At 35.4% G+C, this 26,903-nt stretch overlaps 4 protein-coding genes across 19 annotated transcripts; 1 reads left to right on the top strand and 3 right to left on the bottom strand.

Annotated features, from left to right (window-relative positions):
- The first annotated feature begins 4,448 nt into the window (after positions 1 to 4,448).
- LOC111003008 (PR domain zinc finger protein 5) lies at positions 4,449 to 6,498 on the top strand. Its single transcript, XM_022273333.2, has 2 exons — positions 4,449 to 4,860; positions 4,973 to 6,498. Exons 1-2 carry the CDS (start codon positions 4,654 to 4,656, stop codon positions 5,705 to 5,707), a joined length of 942 nt encoding a protein of 313 aa, XP_022129025.1. The 5' UTR covers positions 4,449 to 4,653; the 3' UTR covers positions 5,708 to 6,498.
- An 83-nt stretch (positions 6,499 to 6,581) lies between these two features.
- Positions 6,582 to 16,491, bottom strand: LOC123690139 (putative per-hexamer repeat protein 5). 14 transcript variants are annotated; one of them, XM_045633032.1, is made up of 19 exons: positions 16,407 to 16,490; positions 16,019 to 16,105; positions 15,570 to 15,621; positions 15,313 to 15,363; positions 15,028 to 15,072; positions 14,793 to 14,837; positions 14,562 to 14,582; positions 14,407 to 14,454; positions 14,000 to 14,149; positions 13,666 to 13,737; positions 12,721 to 12,768; positions 12,090 to 12,134; positions 11,879 to 11,947; positions 10,732 to 11,616; positions 10,354 to 10,467; positions 8,569 to 10,278; positions 8,437 to 8,493; positions 7,963 to 8,076; positions 6,582 to 7,431 (listed from the first exon to the last, which is right to left on the bottom strand). In XM_045633032.1, the coding sequence occupies exons 1-19, from the start codon at positions 16,440 to 16,442 to the stop codon at positions 6,665 to 6,667; spliced, it is 4,416 nt and encodes a 1,471-aa protein (XP_045488988.1). In that variant the 5' UTR covers positions 16,443 to 16,490; the 3' UTR covers positions 6,582 to 6,664. The 14 variants fall into 14 exon arrangements, with proteins under 14 accessions (XP_045488988.1, XP_045488993.1, XP_045488995.1 ...); XM_045633037.1 differs by having other exon boundaries at positions 8,437 to 8,532; positions 10,090 to 10,278; XM_045633039.1 differs by lacking the exons at positions 8,569 to 10,278; positions 10,354 to 10,467 and adding an exon at positions 10,486 to 10,638 and having other exon boundaries at positions 8,437 to 8,550; positions 10,714 to 11,616; positions 16,407 to 16,491.
- Positions 16,492 to 19,948: 3,457 nt separating this feature from the next.
- LOC111001781 lies at positions 19,949 to 24,036 on the bottom strand. Of its 2 annotated transcripts, none has more exons than XM_045633197.1 (6): positions 23,702 to 24,036; positions 23,184 to 23,317; positions 22,638 to 22,792; positions 22,219 to 22,371; positions 20,654 to 20,765; positions 19,949 to 20,119 (listed from the first exon to the last, which is right to left on the bottom strand). In XM_045633197.1, exons 2-6 carry the CDS (start codon positions 23,307 to 23,309, stop codon positions 20,039 to 20,041), a joined length of 627 nt encoding a protein of 208 aa, XP_045489153.1. In that variant the 5' UTR covers positions 23,310 to 23,317; positions 23,702 to 24,036; the 3' UTR covers positions 19,949 to 20,038. The 2 variants fall into 2 exon arrangements, with proteins under 2 accessions (XP_045489153.1, XP_022127479.1); XM_022271787.2 differs by lacking the exon at positions 23,702 to 24,036 and adding an exon at positions 23,543 to 23,694.
- Positions 24,037 to 24,767: 731 nt separating this feature from the next.
- LOC111001790 lies at positions 24,768 to 26,652 on the bottom strand. 2 transcript variants are annotated; one of them, XM_022271810.2, is made up of 5 exons: positions 26,572 to 26,652; positions 25,959 to 26,090; positions 25,525 to 25,702; positions 25,186 to 25,286; positions 24,768 to 25,030 (listed from the first exon to the last, which is right to left on the bottom strand). In XM_022271810.2, exons 1-5 carry the CDS (start codon positions 26,591 to 26,593, stop codon positions 24,783 to 24,785), a joined length of 681 nt encoding a protein of 226 aa, XP_022127502.2. In that variant the 5' UTR covers positions 26,594 to 26,652; the 3' UTR covers positions 24,768 to 24,782. The 2 variants fall into 2 exon arrangements, with proteins under 2 accessions (XP_022127502.2, XP_045489152.1); XM_045633196.1 differs by lacking the exon at positions 26,572 to 26,652 and adding an exon at positions 26,336 to 26,526.
- Positions 26,653 to 26,903: the final 251 nt, after the last annotated feature.

Raw genomic sequence — 26,903 nt, 5'->3', positions numbered from 1 at the left:
CAAGAATGATACAATGCAACCATTTACTTTTTATTATTTTAGTTTTAGTTTAGTATATAATATTCTATATAGGTATTGTTGTAACGTTACCAAAAATATGTAAGTGATGATGTAAATAGAGTAAATTAGAGTTATGATGTAGTTCAAAACTATAATTTAATAATAGTATGTACTTGTTAAAATATTTGCAATCTTTTTGAGTAAGGGTTTTATTATGCTGTTCATTTTTGCACAGAAAACACAGATGTTAATTGAATTTACTATTTATATGGCTGGTAATAATTTATATATAGGCATTATTGTAACACTATTCTCTATAGTGTCAAATAATAAACAGCTGTTGCGTTTTATGTTTCAAATTGTTGCGGAAAATAAAATTTGTTCTTGCCATAAAGTGTTTGAAAAAAAAATTGACCTTTCATTTTTAAACTCAAAACCATTTATTAACTAAGTATATTTGTCTCAATGTTTCTTGAGATCCAGTGAATATAATGGAGTCTCGCAGTTCTGCTAACAAAGTTCTTATTGTTAGAACCTGTTTCAAAAAAAAAATACGTTTATTTTGGGACATAAGATCATTAAGGTATCATTTATTCCACGTCATTAAATTTGAACCTGTTGGCATCCCAACTCATCGGCAAAGAAGACAGAGGGTGTAGGCCGAGAGCCGGCGTAAAAACCTCTCGGAACTCATTTAAAAAAGCAAATCATCAAACAATAGGTACTACAATATTTAAAACAAATATAGCAAATTAATTAGAAGTAGCCCAGCACTAGCCCCAGGCCCTTTTATCAACTAGATAGTCGCTAACTTTATAGTAAGCCTTTTTACACTGCTTTATTCATTTCTTAAATTTGTTAAAATGCAGAGATAAAAGAGCCTCTGGGATTTTATTAAAGAAGAGTATCCCTTTTCCCAAAAAAGAATTACTAACTTTAAATAGTCTAGTACGTGGAAATTGCAGCCTGCGTTTGTTCCGAGTATTGACATTGTGCGTATGTTCTATTCTAGTATACTTAACACTATTTTTATATACATACATACATAATATTTTCATAAATAATATATTGCGAGGGATCCACACTTACAGTTTCGTCCTTCCCCTTTAAATCGATATTCAGGGTTTTACCATCAATGGCATACTTTAAATGGACCTAAATCAGTTGAAACTAAGATGGTAGAGAGCTCTGGATCACACTCTTGGGACTTTAAAAGAGCTTCAAAATCTTGTTCACTCGATATTGCCTCTATGCGTGACATCACGTCAGCAACTACATTTTCTTTTCCATTTACATGTCTGATATCAGTAGTGAATTGAGAAATAAAAGAAAGATTGAGTTGTACCGGAGAAAGTTTTTCTCGGCGCTGGGAAAATGCATAAATCAACGGCTTATGATCCGTATAAATGGTGGCATGTTGAGAATATGTCGAAAATGTTGGATCGCTTCATACACTCTGATAAGATAAAAAGGCTACTTGGAAAATTATAAACGACGATATAGACTGGAAGAACCCCCAGAAAGGATTCTGAATATAAGATGAACATAAACGGCAAAGTAATTAGTTCCGACCTCGAAGTAGCCTCTGCATTTGAAGAGTTTTTTACTAATATTCCACTAAATACAACCAGCGTTCTAAATTCTTCGTCATCAGCCGCCCTTTTATTATTGCAACAGAATGTTCCTGTATGCAATCGTGAGTTTATATTTAGCCGCATTAGCTGCAATGATATTATAAAAACATTTAAACAGCTAAAAATAAAAAAAACGAAAGATCTTTGGGGTGTATCTGTTTTCATTGTACAATCAGTAATCGATGCTATCAGTTCAGAGTTGGCTATAATATTTAATGAATGTATAGATTGTGGAGTCTTTCGAGGCCAGATCAAGTTTAGTAAAATCACACCGTTATTCAAAACGGGCAGCACTTCTGACCCCACAAATTTTAGACCCATATCTGTGCTGCCTGCATTGAGTGAAATTTTTGAAAAAAATATTCTTGATCAATTACTGATACATTTTAATAATAATAAACTTATGCATAGCCAGCAGTATGGTTTTACAAGAGGTCGCTCCACAGCCGATGCTGGCATTAAATTAATTTCCGAGATTTTAAATGCTTGGGAAAATTCTCATGTTGGCATTGGCGAAAAAGCGCTAAATCTTATGGAATCATACCTGAGCGATAGAATTTAGAAGGTACAGGTTGTAAATGTAAATGGAGCTATATCACAGGGATCGTCTGTTACTATGGGCGTACCGCAGGGCTCCATATTTGGTCCCTTATTCCTCGTCTATATAAATGACCCACCATTTCTTGTAAAGGAGCTTCACGAGATAGTAATGTTTGCTGAGTCATCAGCAAACATTACTATCTCGTGAAGTGAAGTGTCAACTTCGCTTTTATTTAAAGTGAAACGACGAAATCCATCACTTGAGAATGTAAACAGTGCCATCTCCAGTGTGGTTCACTGGTTTAGTACAATTAATCTTAAGTTAACCGAGAAGAAGACAAAATGTATTAAATTTGAAACTACAAATGTAAAAAGTAGTCATTCTCAAATAATAATTAAATACGAGTAAATAGACTTTGTTGATAATGCGGTGTTCTTGGCCAGTGGGGCCAACACATAGAAGGTCTTTCGAATAGACTAAGTTCTGCAGCGTTCGCAGTGAAAAAGATACGCGATCTTACGGATGAGAATACAGCAAAGCTCGTTTATTTCAGCTATTTTCATGGTATCATGTCATATGGTGTTATTTTGTGGGGTGATGCCGCTGACATTAATTTGTAGTGCAAAAACGGGCTATAAGAGCGATCTGTGGCGATGTGAGCGATCACAAGGCTACATAAAACGAGTAATTCTTTCCAAGTGAGATACAAATATTGTCAATAAATAAATTTAAATCGTACATTAAAGTAAAACTGCTTGCTAAGGCCTATTATAATATAAATGAATACTTAAACGATCATAGTGCTTGGATATGAATTGCTTCAGTATAAATAGGTAACACGACAGAATCTCTCGGCTGCATTTTCCGACTATGGGGCGATCTTCGACATCTACTACTTTTTTTTAAAATGTAAAGTGGGAACAAACCGTGATTCATGTGGTATCAGATTATTTCAGTATAATCCTTGGGATTGATTTGCTCCAGTTCAAACAATTTGTATTAAAAACTTGGCGATTGAAAAGAGTGGCGGAAAGTTTCTTGCTAGTTATTCTTACCCGCTCTACGCCCTTGACTTGCGAACTGGTGGTAAATGTAAATTTACGATTAATTTAATTTGTTTTTCTTGACGTTCATAAGTGTACATGTTTACCTAAATGAATAAAGATATTATGACTATGACTATGACTAGTATTATTACTATTTTCTTGTGTAGCCAAGTGCACATTTCAAGGATCGTCATGCTCACTTAAATGTCATTGCTTGTGGCGGCGTCCATGCGTCGGGTTGTCTCTCTCCCTAAAATATGGCGAGGGGGCCGATGGCTGGCCATGCGTCATACTCGTGAACGGGTGCAACTTGTGGTGACTGGTCGTACTTGAATTCGTGTATGCGGTGATATTAGTTGTTTATACTACGTATTTGCGTGTTGTTCTCACGAGTACCTAAACGCGTGCTCCTATTTCACCATGCCTCCTGCTGATAGAGGACAAATCTTTGTTTTTAATTAATTTTTTTATTCTTTATTACTCAATATGTCATATGGAACATGGTGTAGTGGTTGCAGCTCCTTACAAACATTGTGTAAAATAACTTGGCGATTAAAAAGAGTGGCGGAGAGTTTATTGCCAGTTCTTCTCTTCCGTTCTACGCCCTTGATTTGAGAACTGGCAGTAAATATAAAATTAAATTAATTTAGTATTTCTTTTTTTTGACGTTCATAAGTGTACATTATGTTACCTATATGAATAAATAAATTTTGACTTTGACTTTGACAGCATTTCGGAGGCGCAACGTCCTGGATAATGATTAACGGGGATCTGTGCAACAGACTGGTTCTTGCCTTTGGTATCGCTAATAACCTAGGCCTTCATCGTCGCACTTATCCCATATATACTAAGAAAGAAACCCAGTTCTTGGAGTACATCCGGGTTCCACAATCTACACCCCTCAAGACTTTCAGTACGTAGTAGGCCAACTGTAAGTCCCGTCTGGTTTTGGTTAATTGTGCTTTTTTCATACCTGTGTTTAAATTTATTTTCAAAGACAGTTGAACGAATCTAATTACTTTTCGTTAGTAAGAATATTTGCAATTGTATTTTATTGTAGAGTATTTTTGTATTATGTATTTTTAGTATTGATATCTTAAACTTGATTTGCATTAACTAATTTGTATTACTTATTGCTTAAGTATGTTTAAAGTAAAAATGTTATATTTATGAAATAAATTCCATTACATTCTTTTTAGAACTTTATGTAATATAGTAATCTGTATGATTCCGACTGAAGGACTCTGTATCCACGGTTATGAAATAAAAAAAAAATAAAAAAAACGGACAAAAGCAACTTGCTGCAAGCAACCGATACTTTGCATTTTGTGGAGATAAGATTTACTATATTTATCAAATAAAGGAATAAATTAATTTACTTTATGTAACAAACACATACTGAATATTACTTATTTCAGTCATCTTTTCAAAAATGTTCCAGTCAACGAGTGAGCTTGCTAATCGTATCCCCATCGAAAAGCACAAGTCTCCTGTTTGTGAAGAGAGTGAAACATACGATTGTGATATGTGCGATTCTGGTGGATGGACAAGTGAAACAGAAATCGAAGTACATAAACACATGGAGCATAAACAGGAAATGTTACATTTGCTTTATCAAGATTCGGATGAATTATGTGAAGTAAGTTAATACCTAAACTTTATCAATATGACAAATGTAATCTATTGTCAAAAGTTACAACTTTAAAATTATTGTATTTGGTCAAATTGTTATATATTTTTGAAATTTTCAGATATGTCTAAAAAAATTTGATAGTTCAGATGACTTAAAGAAGCATATTAAATCTGAACATCTTCTTAGTTCTGAAGATGCTATCCGTGTTGAACGAGAGCTATTTATTTGCGATATATGTCAGGCTTTCTTCTTCAACAAAAAGCAGTTGGCTGTTCACATAGTCCACTGTCACATAAATATAAAGAAAATAGAGTGTGCTCGCTGCAATCGAACAATACCTGTAAAAAATTTATGGTTTCACTATATACACCATAATATTCAAAGTGTTGCTACATGCAAAATATGTTTTCTAAAATGTAAAGATCGTAAATCGTTGAAAGAACACATCCTTACCCATAGAAAATATTTTCATTGTGAAATATGTCAATATCAAACAAAAAAGGAGGATTTATTTAATAATCATATTCAGTTGAGACACAATCGAAATTTTTCTAATCTTCCAACATATAATAATATAGACATATATTTTTATCCAACATCTTATACAAAAAAATTGTCTAGGACATCCCATTTCCGTGGGTTGATGCTGTCAAATGATTATAGAGTTTGCATATTGTGTCGAGAAATTTTTAACAATTTAATTAAGATGCAAATGCATATATATGAACATGTCATGGGAAATGAAATTATTGAAATTAAGTATCAGTGTATGTGTGGAGAGGTATTCTCAAATAAGGTACTTTTAAAACAGCATGTTTTTCAGTTAAAAGGAAACCATGCTCCTAAACATTAACAATTAATTTTCAGTTTTAGACATGTTGTGGGTCAATAGGTAATAAATCTATCTTACTCCCAGGTGGCACAAGATAGACAATTATTGTGTATGCTCTGCAGATGTTTTTATAGAAATAAACTAAAACTTAAGTTTGTTGTCTCACAAAGCTGTTCAATATACATGAATATACTCCTAAATAAGTTGCACAAAATGAGTGTTAAGGTTTTTATAATTAAAATTAAATTAAAAGTAACAAATACCACATACCTAGCCTAGGTATGTGGTATTTGCATGTAAAACATAGGCATATTAGATACAGTATAAATGAGGACAAACAATTGTATCTTATGTTATTTTCCCATACCAGACATTGAGACATCTTATACTGTTAAAACATTTACAATGTACTTGATTTTAAAATCTCAGTTTTAGTATATTTGCCATTTTATTTGTGAGCCTATCATTATGTTGTAAGCTTTGTATACTGTAAGTAATTTATGATAGATATAGTATAATATACGGTATCATTTGATTAGAGACAATGGCTATTGTTTTAATTAATTGTTATTAACATTTCATCATAAAATAAAATAAATTATATCTTCTTGGTTTTATTTGCAAATACTGGACCATACAAAGTGATAATCAATTCAATATATTTTTAAACTCATTTTTTATAAATATGCTTACCATGAGAAATTGTATTTTTCATAATTTGTTAAGTGATCTATTTGGAAAAAAGTTGGAATTTTGCAAAGAAGATTGTAAGGTTAGATCAGTTTTAACAAAAAATACATTTATAAAACGTGTTTGTGATTATTGAGGTTCTATGTAGGTATGTACTTAAGTCAATTAAAAACAAGGATGTTCAGGATTAAAAAAAAGTCAAATATAAATGCTCATCCTAAAATATAATTAAATGAAAATCCATTATAATGCCCAGCACAATTGACAGAAAATTATAATATTAGGTAATTAATAAATTCTTGCACTATTTCTGTAATTATTTCCATTGAACTCAGACTCTGGGATAAATACCCAGGAAACACCGCTTTGATAGTTGCTTGAGAAAGGGTTTGATCCAAAACCATTAAAAGACGGAACAGCAACCACATTAATACATTGGCCATATTTGCTAGAACCGAAACCGAAACCAGATCTTTGGCTCTGGCTGTTAATGCCTTGTCCTTTTCCAATGCTGGAGCCACCACCATTGTTGGAGTTGCTTGATCCTTGTCCGAATCCGGTACCAGTGCTGGAGCCACCACCATTGTTGGAGTTGCTTGATCCTTGTCCAATGCCGGTACCAGTGCTGGAGTTACCACCATTGTTGGAGTTGCTTGATCCTTGTCCAATGCCGGTACCAGTGCTGGAGTTACCACCATTGTTGGAGTTGCTTGATCCTTGTCCGAATCCGGTACCAGTGCTGGAGCCACCACCATTGCTGGAGCTACCACCATTGTTGGAGTTGCTTGATCCTTGACCAATGCCGGTACCAGTGCTGGAGTTACCACCATTGTTGGAGTTGCTTGATCCTTGTCCAATGCCGGTACCAGTGCTGGAGCCACCACCATTGTTGGAGTTGCTTGATCCTTGTCCAATGCCGGTACCAGTGCTGGAGTTACCACCATTGTTGGAGTTGCTTGATCCTTGTCCAATGCCGGTACCAGTGCTGGAGTTACCACCATTGTTGGAGTTGCTTGATCCTTGTCCGAATCCGGTACCAGTGCTGGAGCCACCACCATTGCTGGAGCTACCACCATTGTTGGAGTTGCTTGATCCTTGACCAATGCCGGTACCAGTGCTGGAGTTACCACCATTGTTGGAGTTGCTTGATCCTTGTCCAATGCCGGTACCAGTGCTGGAGCCACCACCATTGTTGGAGTTGCTTGATCCTTGTCCGAATCCGGTACCAGTGCTGGAGCCACCACCATTGTTGGAATTGCTTGATCCTTGTCCGAATCCGGTACCAGTGCTGGAGCCACCACCATTGTTGGAGTTGCTTGATCCTTGTCCAATGCCGGTACCAGTGCTGGAGCCACCACCATTGTTGGAGTTGCTTGATCCTTGTCCGAATCCGGTACCAGTGCTGGAGCCACCACCATTGTTGGAATTGCTTGATCCTTGTCCGAATCCGGTACCAGTGCTGGAGCCACCACCATTGTTGGAGTTGCTTGATCCTTGTCCGAATCCGATACCAGTGCTGGAGCCACCACCATTGTTGGAGTTGCTTGATCCTTGTCCAATGCCGGTACCAGTGCTGGAGTTACCACCATTGTTGGAATTGCTTGATCCTTGTCCAATGCCGGTACCAGTGCTGGAGTTACCACCATTGTTGGAGTTGCTTGATCCTTGTCCGAATCCGGTACCAGTGCTGGAGCCACCACCATTGCTGGAGCTACCACCATTGTCGGAGTTGCTTGATCCTTGACCAATGCCGGTACCAGTGCTGGAGTTACCACCATTGTTGGAGTTGCTTGATCCTTGTCCGAATCCGGTACCAGTGCTGGAGCCACCACCATTGTTGGAATTGCTTGATCCTTGTCCGAATCCGGTACCAGTGCTGGAGCCACCACCATTGTTGGAGTTGCTTGATCCTTGACCAATGCCGGTACCAGTGCTGGAGCCACCACCATTGTAGGAGTTGCTTGATCCTTGTCCAATGCCGGTACCAGTGCTGGAGTTACCACCATTGTTGGAGTTGCTTGATCCTTGTCCGAATCCGGTACCAGTGCTGGAGCCACCACCATTGTTGGAGTTGCTTGATCCTTGTCCAATGCCGGTACCAGTGCTGGAGCCACCACCATTGTTGGAATTGCTTGATCCTTGTCCGAATCCGGTACCAGTGCTGGAGCCACCACCAGTGCTGGAGCCACCACCATTGTTGGAGTTGCTTGATCCTTGTCCAATGCCGGTACCAGTGCTGGAGCCACCACCATTGTTGGAATTGCTTGATCCTTGTCCAATGCCGGTAACAGTGCTGGAGCCACCACCATTGTTGGAGTTGCTTGATCCTTGTCCAATGCCGGTACCAGTGCTGGAGTTACCACCATTGTTGGAGTTGCTTGATCCTTGTCCGAATCCGGTACCAGTGCTGGAGCCACCACCATTGTTGGAGTTGCTTGATCCTTGTCCAATGCCGGTACCAGTGCTGGAGCCACCACCATTGTTGGAATTGCTTGATCCTTGTCCAATGCCGGTACCAGTGCTGGAGCCACCACCCTTGTTGGAGTTGCTTGATCCTTGTCCAATGCCGGTACCAGTGCTGGAGCCACCACCATTGTTGGAGTTGCTTGATCCTTGTCCAATGCCGGTACCAGTGCTGGAGTTACCACCATTGTTGGAGTTGCTTGATCCTTGTCCAATGCCGGTACCAGTGCTGGAGCCACCACCATTGTTGGAGTTGCTTGATCCTTGTCCAATGCCGGTACCAGTGCTGGAGCTACCACCATTGTTGGAGTTGCTTGATCCTTGTCCAATGCCGGTACCAGTGCTGGAGCCACCACCATTGTTGGAGTTGCTTGATCCTTGTCCAATGCCGGTACCAGTGCTGGAGCTACCACCATTGTTGGAGTTGCTTGATCCTTGTCCGAATCCGGTGCCAGTGCTGGAGCCACCACCATTGTTGGAGTTGCTTGATCCTTGTCCAATGCCGGTACCAGTGCTGGAGCCACCACCATTGTTGGAATTGCTTGATCCTTGTCCAATGCCGGTACCAGTGCTGGAGCCACCACCATTGTTGGAGTTGCTTGATCCTTGTCCGAATCCGGTACCAGTGCTGGAGCCACCACCATTGTTGGAATTGCTTGATCCTTGTCCGAATCCGGTACCGGTGCTGGAGCCACCACCATTGTTGGAGTTGCTTGATCCTTGTCCAATGCCGGTACCAGTGCTGGAGCCACCACCCTTGTTGGAGTTGCTTGATCCTTGTCCAATGCCGGTACCAGTGCTGGAGCCACCACCATTGTTGGAGTTGCTTGATCCTTGTCCAATGCCGGTACCAGTGCTGGAGTTACCACCATTGTTGGAGTTGCTTGATCCTTGTCCAATGCCGGTACCAGTGCTGGAGCCACCACCCTTGTTGGAGTTGCTTGATCCTTGTCCAATGCCGGTACCAGTGCTGGAGCCACCACCATTGTTGGAGTTGCTTGATCCTTGTCCAATGCCGGTACCAGTGCTGGAGTTACCACCATTGTTGGAGTTGCTTGATCCTTGTCCAATGCCGGTACCAGTGCTGGAGCCACCACCATTGTTGGAGTTGCTTGATCCTTGTCCAATGCCGGTACCAGTGCTGGAGCTACCACCATTGTTGGAGTTGCTTGATCCTTGTCCAATGCCGGTACCAGTGCTGGAGCCACCACCATTGTTGGAGTTGCTTGATCCTTGTCCAATGCCGGTACCAGTGCTGGAGCTACCACCATTGTTGGAGTTGCTTGATCCTTGTCCGAATCCGGTACCAGTGCTGGAGCCACCACCATTGTTGGAGTTGCTTGATCCTTGTCCAATGCCGGTACCAGTGCTGGAGCCACCACCATTGTTGGAGTTGCTTGATCCTTGTCCAATGCCGGTACCAGTGCTGGAGCCACCACCATTGCTGGAGCTACCACCATTGTTGGAGTTGCTTGATCCTTGACCAATGCCGGTACCAGTGCTGGAGCCACCACCATTGTTGGAGTTGCTTGATCCTTGTCCGAATCCGGTACCAGTGCTGGAGCCACCACCATTGTTGGAGTTGCTTGATCCTTGTCCAATGCCGGTACCAGTGCTGGAGCCACCACCATTGCTGGAGCTACCACCATTGTTGGAGTTGCTTGATCCTTGACCAATGCCGGTACCAGTGCTGGAGCCACCACCATTGTTGGAGTTGCTTGATCCTTGTCCAATGCCGGTACCAGTGCTGGAGTTACCACCATTGTTGGAGTTGCTTGATCCTTGTCCAATGCCGGTACCAGTGCTGGAGCTACCACCATTGTTGGAGTTGCTTGATCCTTGTCCGAATCCGGTACCAGTGCTGGAGCCACCACCAGTGCTGGAGCCACCACCATTGTTGGAGTTGCTTGATCCTTGTCCAATGCCGGTACCAGTGCTGGAGTTACCACCATTGTTGGAGTTGCTTGATCCTTGTCCAATGCCGGTACCAGTGCTGGAGTTACCACCATTGTTGGAGTTGCTTGATCCTTGTCCGAATCCGGTACCAGTGCTGGAGCCACCACCATTGTTGGAGTTGCTTGATCCTTGACCAATGCCGGTACCAGTGCTGGAGTTACCACCATTGTTGGAGTTGCTTGATCCTTGTCCGAATCCGGTACCAGTGCTGGAGCCACCACCATTGTTGGAGTTGCTTGATCCTTGTCCGAATCCGGTACCAGTGCTGGAGTTACCACCATTGTTGGAGTTGCTTGATCCTTGTCCAATGCCGGTACCAGTGCTGGAGCTACCACCATTGTTGGAGTTGCTTGATCCTTGTCCGAATCCGGTACCAGTGCTGGAGCCACCACCATTGTTGGAGTTGCTTGATCCTTGTCCGAATCCGGTACCAGTGCTGGAGCTACCACCATTGTTGGAGTTGCTTGATCCTTGACCAATGCCGGTACCAGTGCTGGAGTTACCACCATTGTTGGAGTTGCTTGATCCTTGTCCGAATCCGGTACCAGTGCTGGAGCCACCACCATTGTTGGAGTTGCTTGATCCTTGTCCGAATCCGGTACCAGTGCTGGAGCTACCACCATTGTTGGAGTTGCCTGATCCTTTTCCACTGCCGGTACCAGAGCTGCCGCCTTTATCATCATCATCATTATCATCATTCCAATCACCTAAATTAATGTCTTCATCGTCACCATCATTGTCATCGATTGGATTAAATGGTCCTCTAATACCATTACATGGTTTTATTATGAGGTTCACTTCCTGCCACAAGTGCAAGACGCCTGCAAAAGGAACAGGTTGTCATTTATTAATAAATATATTTTAATGGCTTCATTGAATATTGTTTTTTGATGTTGTTTGTATCGCACATAGCACGACGAACTGGACTGAACATATGTAGTATAACATTATGATATATATATATGTATCATGATATTATACTTCCTGTAAATTACCTACTTTTTTCATAAAGTTAAGAAACTCATTCTTGGTTAGTTGGCTAGATTTATCCTAACTTTTCGTGGATCAGAAATAACTTCTTACCTGGATAACCGTGTTTGTGAAGAATTGGGTGGCATGTCTTGATAATTCCCAAAGAAAGTGAAGCTCCCACTGTAAAAATCATGAATATTTCAATATTTTCTATGCAGGCATATAAAAATATATATTTTTTAAATTAAGTCAAATAATGCTTTTAAAGGGAAGGATGCCATAGAGTTTTCTTAATTAAAATGGTAATATTAAATTTACTTACAGTCTGCTTTATAGGAGTTTCCGAAAGCACCGATCAATATGGCAACTGAAATAAGAATATTATTAGAAAAAGAACATAAAACCTGTCTTTTTAAAAAAAACATAATATTTATGTGCAATTCACACGTGGTAGAAGTGAAACCTTCAAAATCAAAAGTTTTTATAATTAATCATATATAAATTTATCTAAATGTATTATTAGAACTGTTTATTATTAAACTTTTCTTCAAAAACAGTAAATTTTATTGATACATTATTTTTTAAGATAAACGAAACGAACTCCTATCTCAGTTTCTCCCACGTTTAATCTTATATTTCTGTCTGGTTTTACTGTCGCTTCCATTGTATTTCAGTTAACAGTTTGTAAAAAAATCTTATTCATGTTCATATTATGTTATTAGTTTAGTTATGTATTGTGTATTAAGTTACTGTCAAAATAGGAAATAAGGAAATATGATTCTAGAAATTAGTTTTATTACTAATACTAGTTATAGTTTTTATTCACCTGAAAAGTTGGTAATCGTACCGGTTCGTAACGGTTCGTTTACTATTAACGTTACAAAAACGTTTACTAATTACATGACCTTAGTCGCTAAATGTTATAAATTATTTATTAATTAAAACAATAATACCTTGCAAGAACACCCAGTTGAAAGAATTCTTGTTGATGTTTTGTCTGTCTGTAAAATAAAAATTTCTTCAGTTCAGAGTTCGGCGCATTTCATGTTTCAATTGGTGTCAGTTGCGTTTGAAATTTTTGCCGCCATTACTAAAGTCCAAACTAAGGTCTAGCTGTCAAATTTTGATATACCTACCGTATTTAATTTTGAACCAATTTTTAATGAATTTTTAAATTCGACATTATTTAAAGAAAAACACTTTTTTAACGGATTATAGATATGTATTATTATATTTAAACTTATAATTATTTTTACATAATTTTAAATTTAAACCGACGTTTCGCGTGCTTTACAGCGTGCGTGGTCACCGTGACCACGCACGCTGTAAAGCACGCGAAACGTCGGTTTAAATTTAAAATTATGTAAAAATAATTATAAGTTTAAATATAATAATACATATCTATAATCCGTTAAAAAAGTGTTTTTCTTTAAATGTGTAAAAGTTATGTAAATAAAAGACAATACTATCGACATTATTTGTTCTTTTTTCGCAATTTACTTATACTTATTGTCATTTTTTTACGCAGTTAAATGGAAACAATAATTTTTAATTAACACCTTAAGATCAGTTGTTCAGAAAAGACGAAGAAGCATACACATAAGGCAGTCTTATTACGATTTAATAATAATAAGATGAAAAAACTTGGCGATTAAAAAGAGTGGCGGAGAGTTTATTGCTAGTTTTTCTCTTCCGTTCTACGCCCTTGATTTAAGAACTGGCAGTAACTATAAAATAAGCAGCTAAAAGAATTATACATTGAATATGTATATTTCTTTTTTGACGTTCATAAATGTACATGGGTAACTTACATGAATAAATGATTTTTTGACTTTGAGTTCGATGTAGTTTTATTGTAAAATTCAAATTATCCAAAGACAAAATATGAAAATACTTACTGTCGATTCCCTGTGCAATTTCCAGACCAATCTTGAACATCACGTAAATGAAGCCCTTTGTGGAACCGATTCCTGCAAAGATCCAAGTTTTTAACATTCCACTACTATTTATTTGTTTTATTTTTATACTTTATTACCTTATTCAAAAACATACACATAACAAAAATATAAAAAAAGGTTACAAAAGTTATAAGGCAACGGGCGGCCTTATCGCTTACAAGCGATTTCTTCCAGGCAACCCTAATGTGAAACAATATTATTATTTAGATGTTTAGAAATGAAAGTTCTCCGGGTATCGAACGTGGATAAAAATAGTGTATTTGCCATTGATTACCTCTGCCATCAGTGTATTTGTGGATGTGTGCATTGACGAGTTGGACCGCGTTGATTACTTGGAATCGCTGAACGATTTCCAGAGCATTCGTGCCACATCCTTTTATTCCAAACTGAGAAAAGTCTCGTCTGCAGAACGGCGGTGTGGTTTCTGAAAAATAACGATAACACTTACATATTTTTCATATTGGAGAAAAGTAGATGAGATAAAGAAATAGAGACTTTAGCTAAAATAATCATCCATCTTCTAATCGTCTTTAAAGTCATAGGTAGAAATCCCCGACTCAAGTGAACGGTGTGAGTCTCACGTTTCAGTCACTGGGCGAATAAAATCTTCGCAAAGATACGCTAAACTAAATAGGCAAAGTCTAGTATGTCTCCTTATAAGTGTTATGTTATGAAACTTACCTGATTTAATATTGAGGCACACGGATATTCTTGAGTATGCAATCACCACTGAAAGTTAATACAATATTTTTCGTTCATTAGAACTTTTATTTTTGTTAAAATTTATGTAAAATTTACTTCATCAATTAATCAATTGATATGTAATTAATACTTACATCTTGCGAGCAGAGAACCATCTGAAAACAAAGTATGAATTTAGTATAAAGGCGTAATGCTACAATGTGTGAAAATGAGTACGCAGGACTGGTAAGATCAGATTTTCCAATCTGAATGTATAAAAAGAGGGTTTTCTGTTAGTTTTTTTTAAGAGATAAAACCTTTTTTATATTTCGTTTTCGTTAAGTATTAATAATAATTTTGTTTTATTTTTTAAATATATTACTTACACCCATCAACGTGTGTATCAATGATGCCACCCAATCCTGTGATCACTGGAAGAAAAAGTTGGTAAAGTTTACGAAAAATAAAACTTAAATAAAAGTAATTAATGGAAAAAAATATCGGTACTATCGCTGTGAGAACCGATTTCGGTAAAAAAAACTAACACAAGTTTCAATATTAAATAACTCTTATTCAGTAGGTTATTATGGAACATTTAATGTTAACGGTGTTAATACTTACAATTTGGCACCAATCCGTAGATGTCATAGATATGACGTGGTTTCTCTATAAAAAATAGAATTAAATGAATTTAATTATTAAAAAATATTATTAAATGAATTCACTTTTTATGAAATATGCAACAGAAACTTATCTATTTTAATTTAAACTTTTCGCAACAGAATTCCAATCTATCTTTGAGCTTAGTAGACAAACAGAAAAGATTTTTTATCAAGTTTAGGATTTCCAGTTTGGTTACGTTTTATTACAAATATGGGCATAGTTAGATTGAATATTTTCACTTACTATATCCAAGCAATAACTTGTGAGTGTCCTGGTCGCATACTCTTTTGTTTACTGAAAAAAAAGTGTGTTGGTTTAGTCTAAAGTAAATTTATGTGAAATGCCATTAGAAACTGGAGTGGATTGTATTTAATAATGTTTTCGAATTAGTTAGCGTCCTGTAGATGATATTTAGAAATAATATTATGTAAAATATTTTTTGGATCGAAAATGCATTGAAGAAAAAGTTTTTGCGTAAGTATAATAAATTTTCTACTCACGTCTATGTTTCCCAAATATCAAGTTTAATCCTCCAGAAATACCAAGTCCAAGCTGTTTAAAGATTAATTAAATTAAAATTTAAATTTAAAAATTCATTTTAAAATACTTATAAATGAGTTCATTCGTATACATATTTCTTGTGTCTTTAATTTTTAAGATATTTATTTAAAATAATAATTTAACAAAATCCTGCAGTGATTGAAATAAAAAAATTGAAATAACTATATTTACTAATATTTCGCTTAAATTGCACAAATCCTTTGGAATTAAATCGAAAATAATTGGAAAAATAAAGTTTGGAAAAGAATAATACCAGAGATACAAAAGGATGCCACAAACACAACCGAATATACACACATTGTGTATCAGACGATCCTTCGTCATGTAATGCATAAATTAAGAGTGTTGTATACATTCAGCATTTTTAATAGTTGAGTTTTCAACTTACATGTGCCTTCAGACTAAGCCCACCACGTAAATCATGGTGGTGGTGGTGGTGGTGAAGGAATGTTGGAGTACTTGATGCTACGGTGACCTGGAAAGTAATATAAAATTAAATAAGTTCATTATAAATTATATATCGAAATAAATAGACTGAAGTATTGGGTTATATAATTAAATTCCCTTGCCAATTTGTTGGCAGTATTTTTATTACAATATAAGCATTCTATAAATTGGTTTGGTTTTTACTATAAGCTTTAAAAAATATATTGGTGTTATAATAATATTGTTTTTAGATAATAACTAAATATTAAAAAAATATTTGTTAAGATAATGCAATAATTATAAATATTGTTTTCTGACCGAATGATATAAATATAATTTTTTATACTTACCAAGGCCAAAGCCAAGAGGACTTTACAAGACACCATGGTCACTGTGAAGTGAACTTAATTTTTCCGAAAAAATATCATCTTTTATACCGATTAGTGAATTAAAACATTATTTACACAAGTGTTCGTGAATGTCAACAATTTTCATGAACGCTCTTGTTAAAAGAGAATTTAACTGTGGTTCCGTACAAAAATAATACTATTTTATTCTATCATTTAGAACCGAACTACTGAACTAAGATGTCCCGTGTTTGTTCAGTAGGCTGAATTCTGGGAACGTTGGGTATACCTGAGAGATACGCAGTATCCACGGAGATGACGCTTAAGAAATATTTGTTACGGTCCGTCAATCATAGTAACCAATATACGTATATAATATATACCGTGTTAGTTGCAGTTTCACTTTATATAGCTGATTAATGTCGTGAGTCCTAAAAACAAATGAAAGGTATTCGTATTGCTTACTCTTTTGTTTGTTTAGTTATATTTAATTGGAACTTACTACATTTATAGAACTTGGGTTATTCCGCGTGAATGTGCACCATTTACTGGACACAATTATTTATATATTCTTAGGAGGTTATTCGGAGTGAATTGAGATGAAACAGATTTTTCTTCATCGAAGATACATTAGGAATGAAACTATCATACTTTAATAGCGAAAAGAATGTGTTTTTGTTGATAAAGTGATGTTGTTTATAAAGTCAGTTCATTAGATAAAAAACATTTTTTTTATTTTTCGCACTTTAAAAATTATTCTCGATCCCAATTTTGTTTTATTCATATGCAAAGTGCCTAGACGACACATACTGTTTATTTATTATCGGTATATTATAATTAATTAGGTAATTAATAATTTAAAAAAATATACTATATCATAGCCAGCTTGTGGTGCTTCAAGTCGTCGCTTTAGGTACTTGTATGTTATATATTTACAATTACAGGCAAGTGATCAGCTTTCTTTGCCACGTAATTGATTTTTGGGTTTATATAATAGAAATCCATTGTCCATTCCAATAAATTTTATTTTTATTTGTTTTTGTCACAAATTTTACATTTGTGGCTGCTTTGCCTAACAAATTGTACAGGTACTCGTATAACCAAATTCTTCTCAGCCATTACAAGTTTATTTTTTTGACATTTATACTCATAAATTCAGAGGTAATTAATTGAATTGAATTTTCTACTGATTCCTTCACATTTCATTTGATATGCAGAATCTATGAAGTTAGAGTGCTCAATCACTCAGCTCATTTGCATCGTGTCGTGATAACGTAAAACTAAACTACAAACAAATTGTTGGCTTCAAACTCTTAACATCTGGGCCTAAGATTGTTGTCTCTGTTTCGTCGACTTTGTGAGGTCTAAGGAAAGTCGGTTTCCTCATGATTTCCTTCACCGTTCGAGCGAACTCTCTAACTAACGAAGCTAATACTGCTGATAAATCTATATTGCAGGGAATAATATGAACGCAATCTTTTATCAGAATAAAGCTCGTAGCTCAGTGTTACGCCACGTAGAGTCACTGTAGATGAGTGTACCCAACGTGGGGCCCACGCCCCACATATCTATTGGAATGTTCAATAAAATTATTTGGAATTTGAATTGTGATGAAAGGCAGAAGCAGATTGGGAAAAAACTGATGTAGAAAATCACCTTATTTTGAAATTTTGTGAATTTTTTTTTTAAATTGTATATTATAATGTAAACTACTAATAAATAAGTAATGTAATATTTTAGATCAAAACCAAATTTGATCATGATGTTGTGCGTAACTAACCCCTTCAAGGTTACAGGTGCTTTTTTTGACGATAAAATGTAACACTCCAAATAACATGTTACACAAAATTTAGAGTGTAATACATACGTGCGAGAAGCACACTAACTTTATACGTCTTTGTCTTCATCATCTCTTTCTTAATAAATAATAATTGAAACATATATTTAATTAATATGTTTATAAGTGTTGTAAACCGTAATTGAATATACGGAATGACTAAATTCCTTGAAAATTTTAATCTAAGATTCTTCGATTTGCCATGGATTTGATATTACTTCTTAGTTGTCCTGAAATTTGTTTTGATTAGTTAAAGTGATCAGTATTCTGTGCTATCTTACTCATGTATATTTTTCAAGTAGTTAATTCCAAATTTCGAGTCTTATTGCTGTTTGAGTAATCCGCCAGCTATAGTACCTATACTATCGGCAAGCAGCATCTAAAAAAGGTCTTAATCGAGTTCCACATTGAAGACTCCAAATCGAGAGTGAATAAAACCGTAGATACAACAAATATCAACCAAAAAAAAGAATAAATTAAAAAAAAAAACACGTCATAGAAATTTTGCTTCTATAAATTATGATACGATAATATTGAAACTGCTTGTTTGTTTGTATCACAAGAAATCTTAGAGCTAATTTAAAAAAAATACTTAAACAGTGGCTCTTTTGCAATTACCTCACTTAATTAAAATCAATATATTTTTTAATATAACTTCTGGTTATGCACTTCTTGCACTCGTCATTTTTCTTTTTTTGGTTGCCTGGAAGAGATCGCTTGTTAGCGATAAGGCCGCCCGTTGCATCCCTTGTAATTTTTAAGTATTGTGTTATTTGTGTTTCTTTGCAACGAAGTGTAAATAAATAAATAAATAATTAATCATTTATGTGCTGATGTTTATAAGTCAGTAGAAATGGGCTTTTAAAACCATTTTTGTATACATAATTGAAACTCTTTGGGAATGGTCAAATCCCGGTGACTCAGATTTCTCTATTTATTTGATCATAATATTTCTATTTGGCAAGTAGGCGATCAGCCTTCTGTGCCTTACTAGCGTTCTTAGCTTTACCCATCTATGGCATACCAGATTCCTTCCGATCTTAACTTCGTCACACCAGCGAGCGTTAAGGGAAGAATAAAGCCTTTAACACCCCTCTTAAGCACAACCGAAGGTTGAACCTACGCCCTAAACTATTGGAGAACGCTTAAGGCATAGAAGGTGTGTGAAGGAATGTGTTAAATTGTATAAATTAAAATTACATTTTTTTCCCGGGATTCACCGCAGGCTTAACCGAGTCTATAATTAAATAGATAATACATTAGGGATATAGATACCTAAGCATTCACTTTGAACAATACAAGACAAACACAGATGTTTCATTGTTAATAGTAACCTTCAAAAAATGTTAGCAAATAATGATAATATTTAATGAGTTAAAAATTAGCTTGTTAATATTATAATATTACTTTGAACGAAATTGATGTTGTCACTTGTAAGTATTGTAGAAAAAACAGCTAGGATTAGTATAAAACAGAAAGAATGTAGGTAAAAACATATGAAATGAAAGAACGTCTTAAAATAAAACAAATTACTTTTATATGTTTTAATACATATAGAATAATGCGCCACCCATCTGTTAAAAGTTATGTTGGCTTGGTTTTTTTTTAAATCGTAGTCATCTACAATCTGATTACGATATACTAAGATATACTACATACATACATAATTCAAACTATTATTTTCAATAATATAAAAATAAGACACAAATTGAACATCAGAAATGCACGGGAGGGAAGAATAAATCTCTCTCTCTGTAATAAAATGTTATCGAACAGGTCAATATATTAATAATTTAAATTAAGATTTGCTTTTGAAGTTTCTATATGTGTCGTCTGGGAAGCCTTCTTTGCCTTCTGTGTCGCCTTTTGTTGGTGTTATCTGAGAATAAAGGAAAAGTTCGATGATATAATAGGAGAATAATTAATCAAAGTCGTCAGAATATTGAATTCAAAGCCATGTTCATAGAACAGCTAGGATTAGTATAAAACAGAAAGAATGTAGGTAAAAACATATGAAATTCAATATTCTGACAGATTGTCTATGAGAAGAACTTTATGAGAGGTTCCATCCGTTCACATTAGTTCCGATAGTGAGTGTTCTATTATAACCAATGCATTTTATGGTTCCGTTAAGTTCAAGTACCTAACGCCAACGAAGCGCTTCTAAGTTTTCTATATAAAAACTAAATTATTAGAACTAGCAAACTGTGGAGGTCTTTCTCTAGAAGATACGATTGGATACTGTTTAAAAAGAGCCTGCTCCTTCTTAAAAGGTCGGCAACGTATCCACGTATCCTTGACCCCGGTAGCTGCCCTAATGGCAGTTACGTAGAATGTTATTATTGATATGAAAAAAAAATATTTGGGGTCCTCAATCAAAAATGTAATTGTCAGAACAGTTTTGCTGACCCACCGTATGGGAGAAATGAGTAGATTGATATTTGCTCCCAGAGTCTAGCGCTTGCATGGTAGACATTGAATTTTCAAATGGCATCATTGATGTGATTAGTGCATGTATGACATACCTATGAAAAACAAATAGATAAAATATTACAGCCACTATGATACGTGGGTAACTCTGAAATGTTTAGAACTGGCCAATTAGAAACATTAGCAATGAAAACTTTTTTAATTTCAATTTTAGAACTCTTAAAGCCTTATGTAAATTGCATTCATTTGTCATTAGTTTTTGTGAATTGGCGGCAAATCTAAAACTTTTGTTACAAGTGAAAATGAACCTAACGCGAGAAAATTTTCGGTCATAGATTTATTATGACTTTCGTTGTGAGCTAACTCGACAACAAAGCTATGACAGTCTGCGATTAGCATTTTTAATGAAGTATTTACAATTGAGGACGTGAGTGGATGAAGGTGCGAAGGAAGGAAACACCGGATACCGAAAATACGACATATCACCTTCAGCCACTCACGTCTACAGTTGGTTTAAGGAGTTTAAGCGTAGATGTAGCAATCTCAGTTATGACCCGCGTGAGGCAGGTAACAGCGACTGCTGAAGACACAAGACAGTGCTGTGCGAAGCATGATAGAGGAAGATAAGGGAGTGACCAGTGAGAAGCAGATACAGTTTAAATGAAAGCTTTTCCTTTCGAGGATGGAAGGAATGTTACTGCAGACTGCAACTTTTTTAAATTAGGAAGATTTTCATTTCTAAACATTTTCAATGTTACCTAGGTATACGGATTCCATTCCTCGGAAGCACCACAACAAAATTGCTAAAAATTTAAGTATCCAATTGTGTGTTTCTATTAATTTTCTATTTAGATTCGATGCCTGGTGATAGTATACAGATGAACGTAAACACAATAAATAATATGAAAAGCAAAAAGTATCTAAATCAGTCCTAGTAAAAAGTATATAAAACGAGGTATATAATTAAAGAAAAAAAAATTGGTTGCCTGTAAAGTCGGTATACGGGCGAAAGTTTTACGTGACAACGACTTTGAGTGGTAAAATAATTTTAATGTGAATATTCATTCGTATAGTAGGAAGAAGGATGAAATAATAGTAACAATTTAAAACATTTATTTATACAAAGAATTATATTTAAAACATTAATTTATACAAAGAATCTCGAACTGTGCTCGAGTGGAAGGGACGCGTGCCTTTCACTTTTTATGTCTGTCTCTCTCGCTCTTAGGCGGGCTAACCATGCCCGAGTGGAAGGGACGCGTGCCTCTCACTCGCTCTCATTGTGAGCGCATAACGTGAGCGGAGCGTAACGCAGTTTCTTGAAGTGTCACCCGGCAAACCAATTTATAAGACGTTGTCACATCAAAAAATAATAAATTAATTAGAAAACCAAATGTAAATATTAACTGAATATTAAGGAAGCGGTACATATTGCGATGATATTTCTCAAAATCTATCAAAAGTCACCAATGATTGTAGTACTCTCACACAAATCACCGCAAAATACTAGTCTATTGCTCGCTATCGAACGCCGTGTTTACTTCTTACCCAAAATATTCAAACCCCAAGTCCATCATTCGATTTCGCATTTCCAAAGGCAGATTTGGGTAAAGCCGCGAATACTGCTCCAATCTCTCCACTCCAGTCATGTTGTGAGTGTGTTGCCGGACTACCGGCTTTCTGTGAGGGCCTATGTATTGACTGAAATATTTTATTTAATTGTTTCTTAATGTTATATATAACGATGAAATCGTAAGGCTTGGTTGTAAGGTCCTTCAAATGCAGACACATCCGTTCATTTGTTTCATTTTAGTCAGTAAGACTACCGTGCTTGGCTCACGTTATGATTCTTCAGTGCAAGACATGTCTGTTTCATGGCGACGTTTTCTTCACCGTGAAAACACATAACAAGTAATTACATTCGGGCAGTTCTCGACTGCATAGAGCAGACGAGACGAGGTACTTACGTATAATATACTCCTGGCGTGGTCTTGTGTCTTAAGCTACTTGGATTAGTGCTATTTTCAGTAATAATTTCTTTAACTTTTTCCTCTAAGATTAACAAATAATGCAACATATGCAAATTTAAGTTCAGGTCAACCTTATTTTGAAGTTTTTCTTTCTAGGACATAAAAATACACATTAAATTATTTGAAATTAAAAAGGAAATATAAATACAAAACATACAGTCTTTGAAGAAGTGCCAATTTAATCTCTCTGTCTAAATCTATTAGTGCTATCGCCATAATATGCCGATTGCGGATGCGCGCTTCACATATGGCTGTCAACACCAACAGACGATCGTGTTAGGCAAAGAAGACATATTGCCTACTCACATATTAGAAATAGCAAATGAGCACGAAACAGATACAGAAATTTCGAGACAGGTCCTCAAGCTGAAGGTTGAAGCCCCACAGATCGTGAACACAATAACGAGAAACGAAAGCGATTTTGTATGGGAAAGCAAAACTAAAACGATAAAATTCTGGGCTAATATCACATTTTATTCATACCTCATCATTTAGTATCTGAATGTATTCTGGAGTGCGCCTAAATCTTTCAAGAACTGATTTTAAGTCTTGTCCGTATAATTTTCTGGCTTCAAACTCCACGTCGTACTTTCTACTTTTACAATCCATTTGAATAACTGAGATTAAATAATCCACATTTTAACGAGAAAAAGGATAAAAAATCCAGGTACTTGTAAATAATAATTGATTTTGTTCTGTATTGTGTGGGGTGCTGGCGGCTGAAAGAATTTTTTAAATCGGTCCAGTAGACTTTTAATTCATACAATTTAACTATTGTTTCCTCTCTGTAGAAGGTCTTCTTTCAATAACTTAGTAGGATTTATAAAAGCAAAGGGACTTACTAGATGATAATATTATGCCATACACACATATTAAATACATTATACAAGGTTATTTCCGTCGTAAAATATATCGAACATAAAAATACGACAATATTCAACGCGAATATTATGATAACTTCCTCCACATTTAAATGCATAAACACTAAACTAGTAACTCACCCTGGTTTGGCTTTAGGTTAAAATTTAGACATAAGTAGAGTTTAACCAAACTTTATATACATCTTAATAAACAATTAAGATGTATATAAAGTTTGGTTTACGTAATATTCTTCATGTTTAAAATATTAATTCGCATTAATTAAGAAAAAAAAAGCGTGAAATGTTACGCTTATTTAAAAAAACATTTTGCTAAAATTAAGTGCCTATGACATCTGGTGTACTGCAAGGCTCTAATCTTGAATCACAATTTTCATTGTTTCATCAAATGCCGTCTGCATCCAGGCAGCCCTGAATAGAATTGACGCTTATATGCCAGGTATAATGAATTCTTTTTTCTTAAAAGAAAACACTTTTTTACTATTATTATATTATGTATTATTGTATTTAAATACAAAATCCGTAAAAAAGTGTTTTCTTTAAATGTGTAAAAGTTATGTTAAAGACAATACTATTATTTTTTATTACCAAAATAAAATAAGTGTAAACGCATTATTGAAAATTAAAATATCATAGCGACTGTTGCTACCATCAAAGATCTAGGAGATTTAGAGAAATAGATTTTAAATTCATGTTTGATACTCATATAGACCTATTGATCAATCCTGCTCCCTTTTCTAGAGTTAGCGTCGTGTCTCTAAGCAATTTAAAGGTAGAAACATCCATATATAAATACATAAATAACAATATAAATCCCTCTTGCAGCCTCATCGCAATACGCAAGAACAGCATAGAACCCTTATCCATCCTCCATCTACGAGTCGAGGCAACTCAAAAAAGACTTTCTCGAAATAGACATTATCTTTTGATGTGATGCCATAGCTCAACAAAATAATATGTTTACTCTATCTGAATCACTTGTTTTGTCAAAGTTCAAAGACTAAAACAACTTTAATGAGTATAATGTACTGCTAAGATCACATTGAATCTTACAATTTAATTTAAATGTTATGGTATGAAGTAGCGATTTACTTTAAATTAGTCGTCAATTGGCTAACATTGCGGCCTCCGGTTTATTTTTAAAATTAATGATTATTGTATTGAGACAAAGAGGTAGATATAACAAAGAGACTTTTATGTTTGTTTAATTATCTTCAAAAACTCCTCTCTTCCCGGCGAATGGAATGGATGTCCTACCAAAACCTCCTCGGGGCTTGTATCTTTCTTCTGCCTTCCGCAGTTTAGGCTTGACTCTCCTTTGTCTCTCTAAACTCTTACCCCAATCATACTTTTTGGCAATGTCATCGCGGATTACCACAGGTTTTATTGGGTCCAGTGGATCACCAATATTGCTTCCTAATCGTAAAGCTGGAGAGTTTCTTAATGATTTTTCTAAAAATATACAAAATAATGTAACACTACCAATATCTTAGTAACTATTTTCTATGGAATAACAATATTTTGTATATAGCTCCAGGCTTTTATTAAAATGAAATAAATCATTTACACAGGCTGCATATTTTTGGTAAATAATATTTAAATTTCACCTTTATTTAAACGAAACACTGCATTTCGCCTCAAACTTAAGAGTAGCTGTTTCAAAGTGTCCTCATCAAAATCACCATCATAAAGTAATTCATGAGACGATCTGAAACAAAATAATTATGTTATAAAAATCAATAAGAACTGGTAGGTCACCTAATACATCGCTTTTTGATTATAATAATTTAGTGCATGTAGCAAAATACAGTATTTATAGCACAATTACACGCCTTAGGTACTACAGGTAGACATTGATTCACTGAGGTACATCAGATTTACTAGTTTTTTATAAGAAATCATAAACAAAGTAGTAGTAGAACAAAAGTAGTCCACCCAAAACCCACCGTTTTCTCATTTGACTCCTATAATCGTCAATAAATTCTGGATTTCTTATAAAATGAAGCCTTTCCCTGTTATAGTTATTCTTATCTTCTCTCGCTTCATAGTTCATTTGTAATAAACGCGTCATTTCAGTCAGTTTATCCTGTTCATTACTTCTTTTCAATTCTGTATCTGTCAAAGCTAAAATGTTTGTCGTTTAAACGTTTATTAAACTCACCGGTGATAGCCATATTTAAGACTATTTTGATAAAAAAATGATTTTCCAGAAGTTAAATTAATTGAAAACTCGTTAAGTATAAGCGCAAAGTGCAGAAAACTGTTAATTGTGCGACGAATAACTATACTATTTAAGGTTATAAATCTGTACCTAATTAGATTATATATTTGAGAGGTATATACCGCTTGTATACCGAGGTAAAACTAACTAACTACCTACTTTGTAAGTACTTAGATTTCCCAATGTAATCATCATCGTCACGGTTATTTAGCAGATCGATAAAGTTGATAAGATCGTCATTGTTTGACTTCGGCAGGAAATCCGTTGAACTTACACTAAGAATTATTGTAACTGAAAAGAAATACATTAAAAACACTGATGCTGGATGCTTTTTCTCGACATAATTACGGCCAGTTGTGCACAGTTTCTGCACTGGTACTCTACTTTTAGAGTGTAGTATTGGCAATCCTTTTGTACACAGTTGCAAAAATAAACATTAAAGCTCCAAACAACATACGTCTTTCTCTAATTTCATAGAACTTAAAATTGAAGATACTTCCTTGTCATCTTTTAGATATATTTTTATATATACATACATATAATATACATTGGCATGCCAGTGTCTACATGATGTCTTCTTTCAGAGAACCGGTGACTGTGAAATACTATAATACATAGAAAGAAACATTGGTGCACAGCCGGGGTTCGATGCTACGACCACTTAGCACGGTCAAGCCACTAGGCGAATAATACTTCCAGATTAGATTTCGCAGATTAATATAATAAATATTAACTCTAAATAGATGTCTAGAGTTTGTCTCATCTTACTTACCAAAAACAATAAAAAACAACATTATTAAGGCATTTCCCTGCTAAAAAATGGTATAACATAAAAATGAAGTAATAAAAACTGCTATAAGAATAAATCAAATTGCATTATTTTTTATAGAACAATAAAATACTGAAATAATTATGTTGAATAGCAAATATTACATGAAGTTGTATGTTAAATATCACGTGAAGCTTCCAAATCAATTTATTTTATTCGCTAATTATTCACACATTTCGAAACACAATCACAAACATACACTGACATCGTTAAAATTAACTCTTTCCTAATAATAATACTTTCGTTATTATTATTATGTTTTCGAAGACAAACCC

This window comes from Pieris rapae, chromosome 22 (genome assembly GCF_905147795.1).
Source record: "Pieris rapae chromosome 22, ilPieRapa1.1, whole genome shotgun sequence".
NCBI classification, from domain to species: Eukaryota; Metazoa; Arthropoda; class Insecta; order Lepidoptera; family Pieridae; genus Pieris; species Pieris rapae.
Note: the sequence above shows the minus strand (reverse complement) of the source record. Positions and strands in the feature narration are given on the sequence as shown.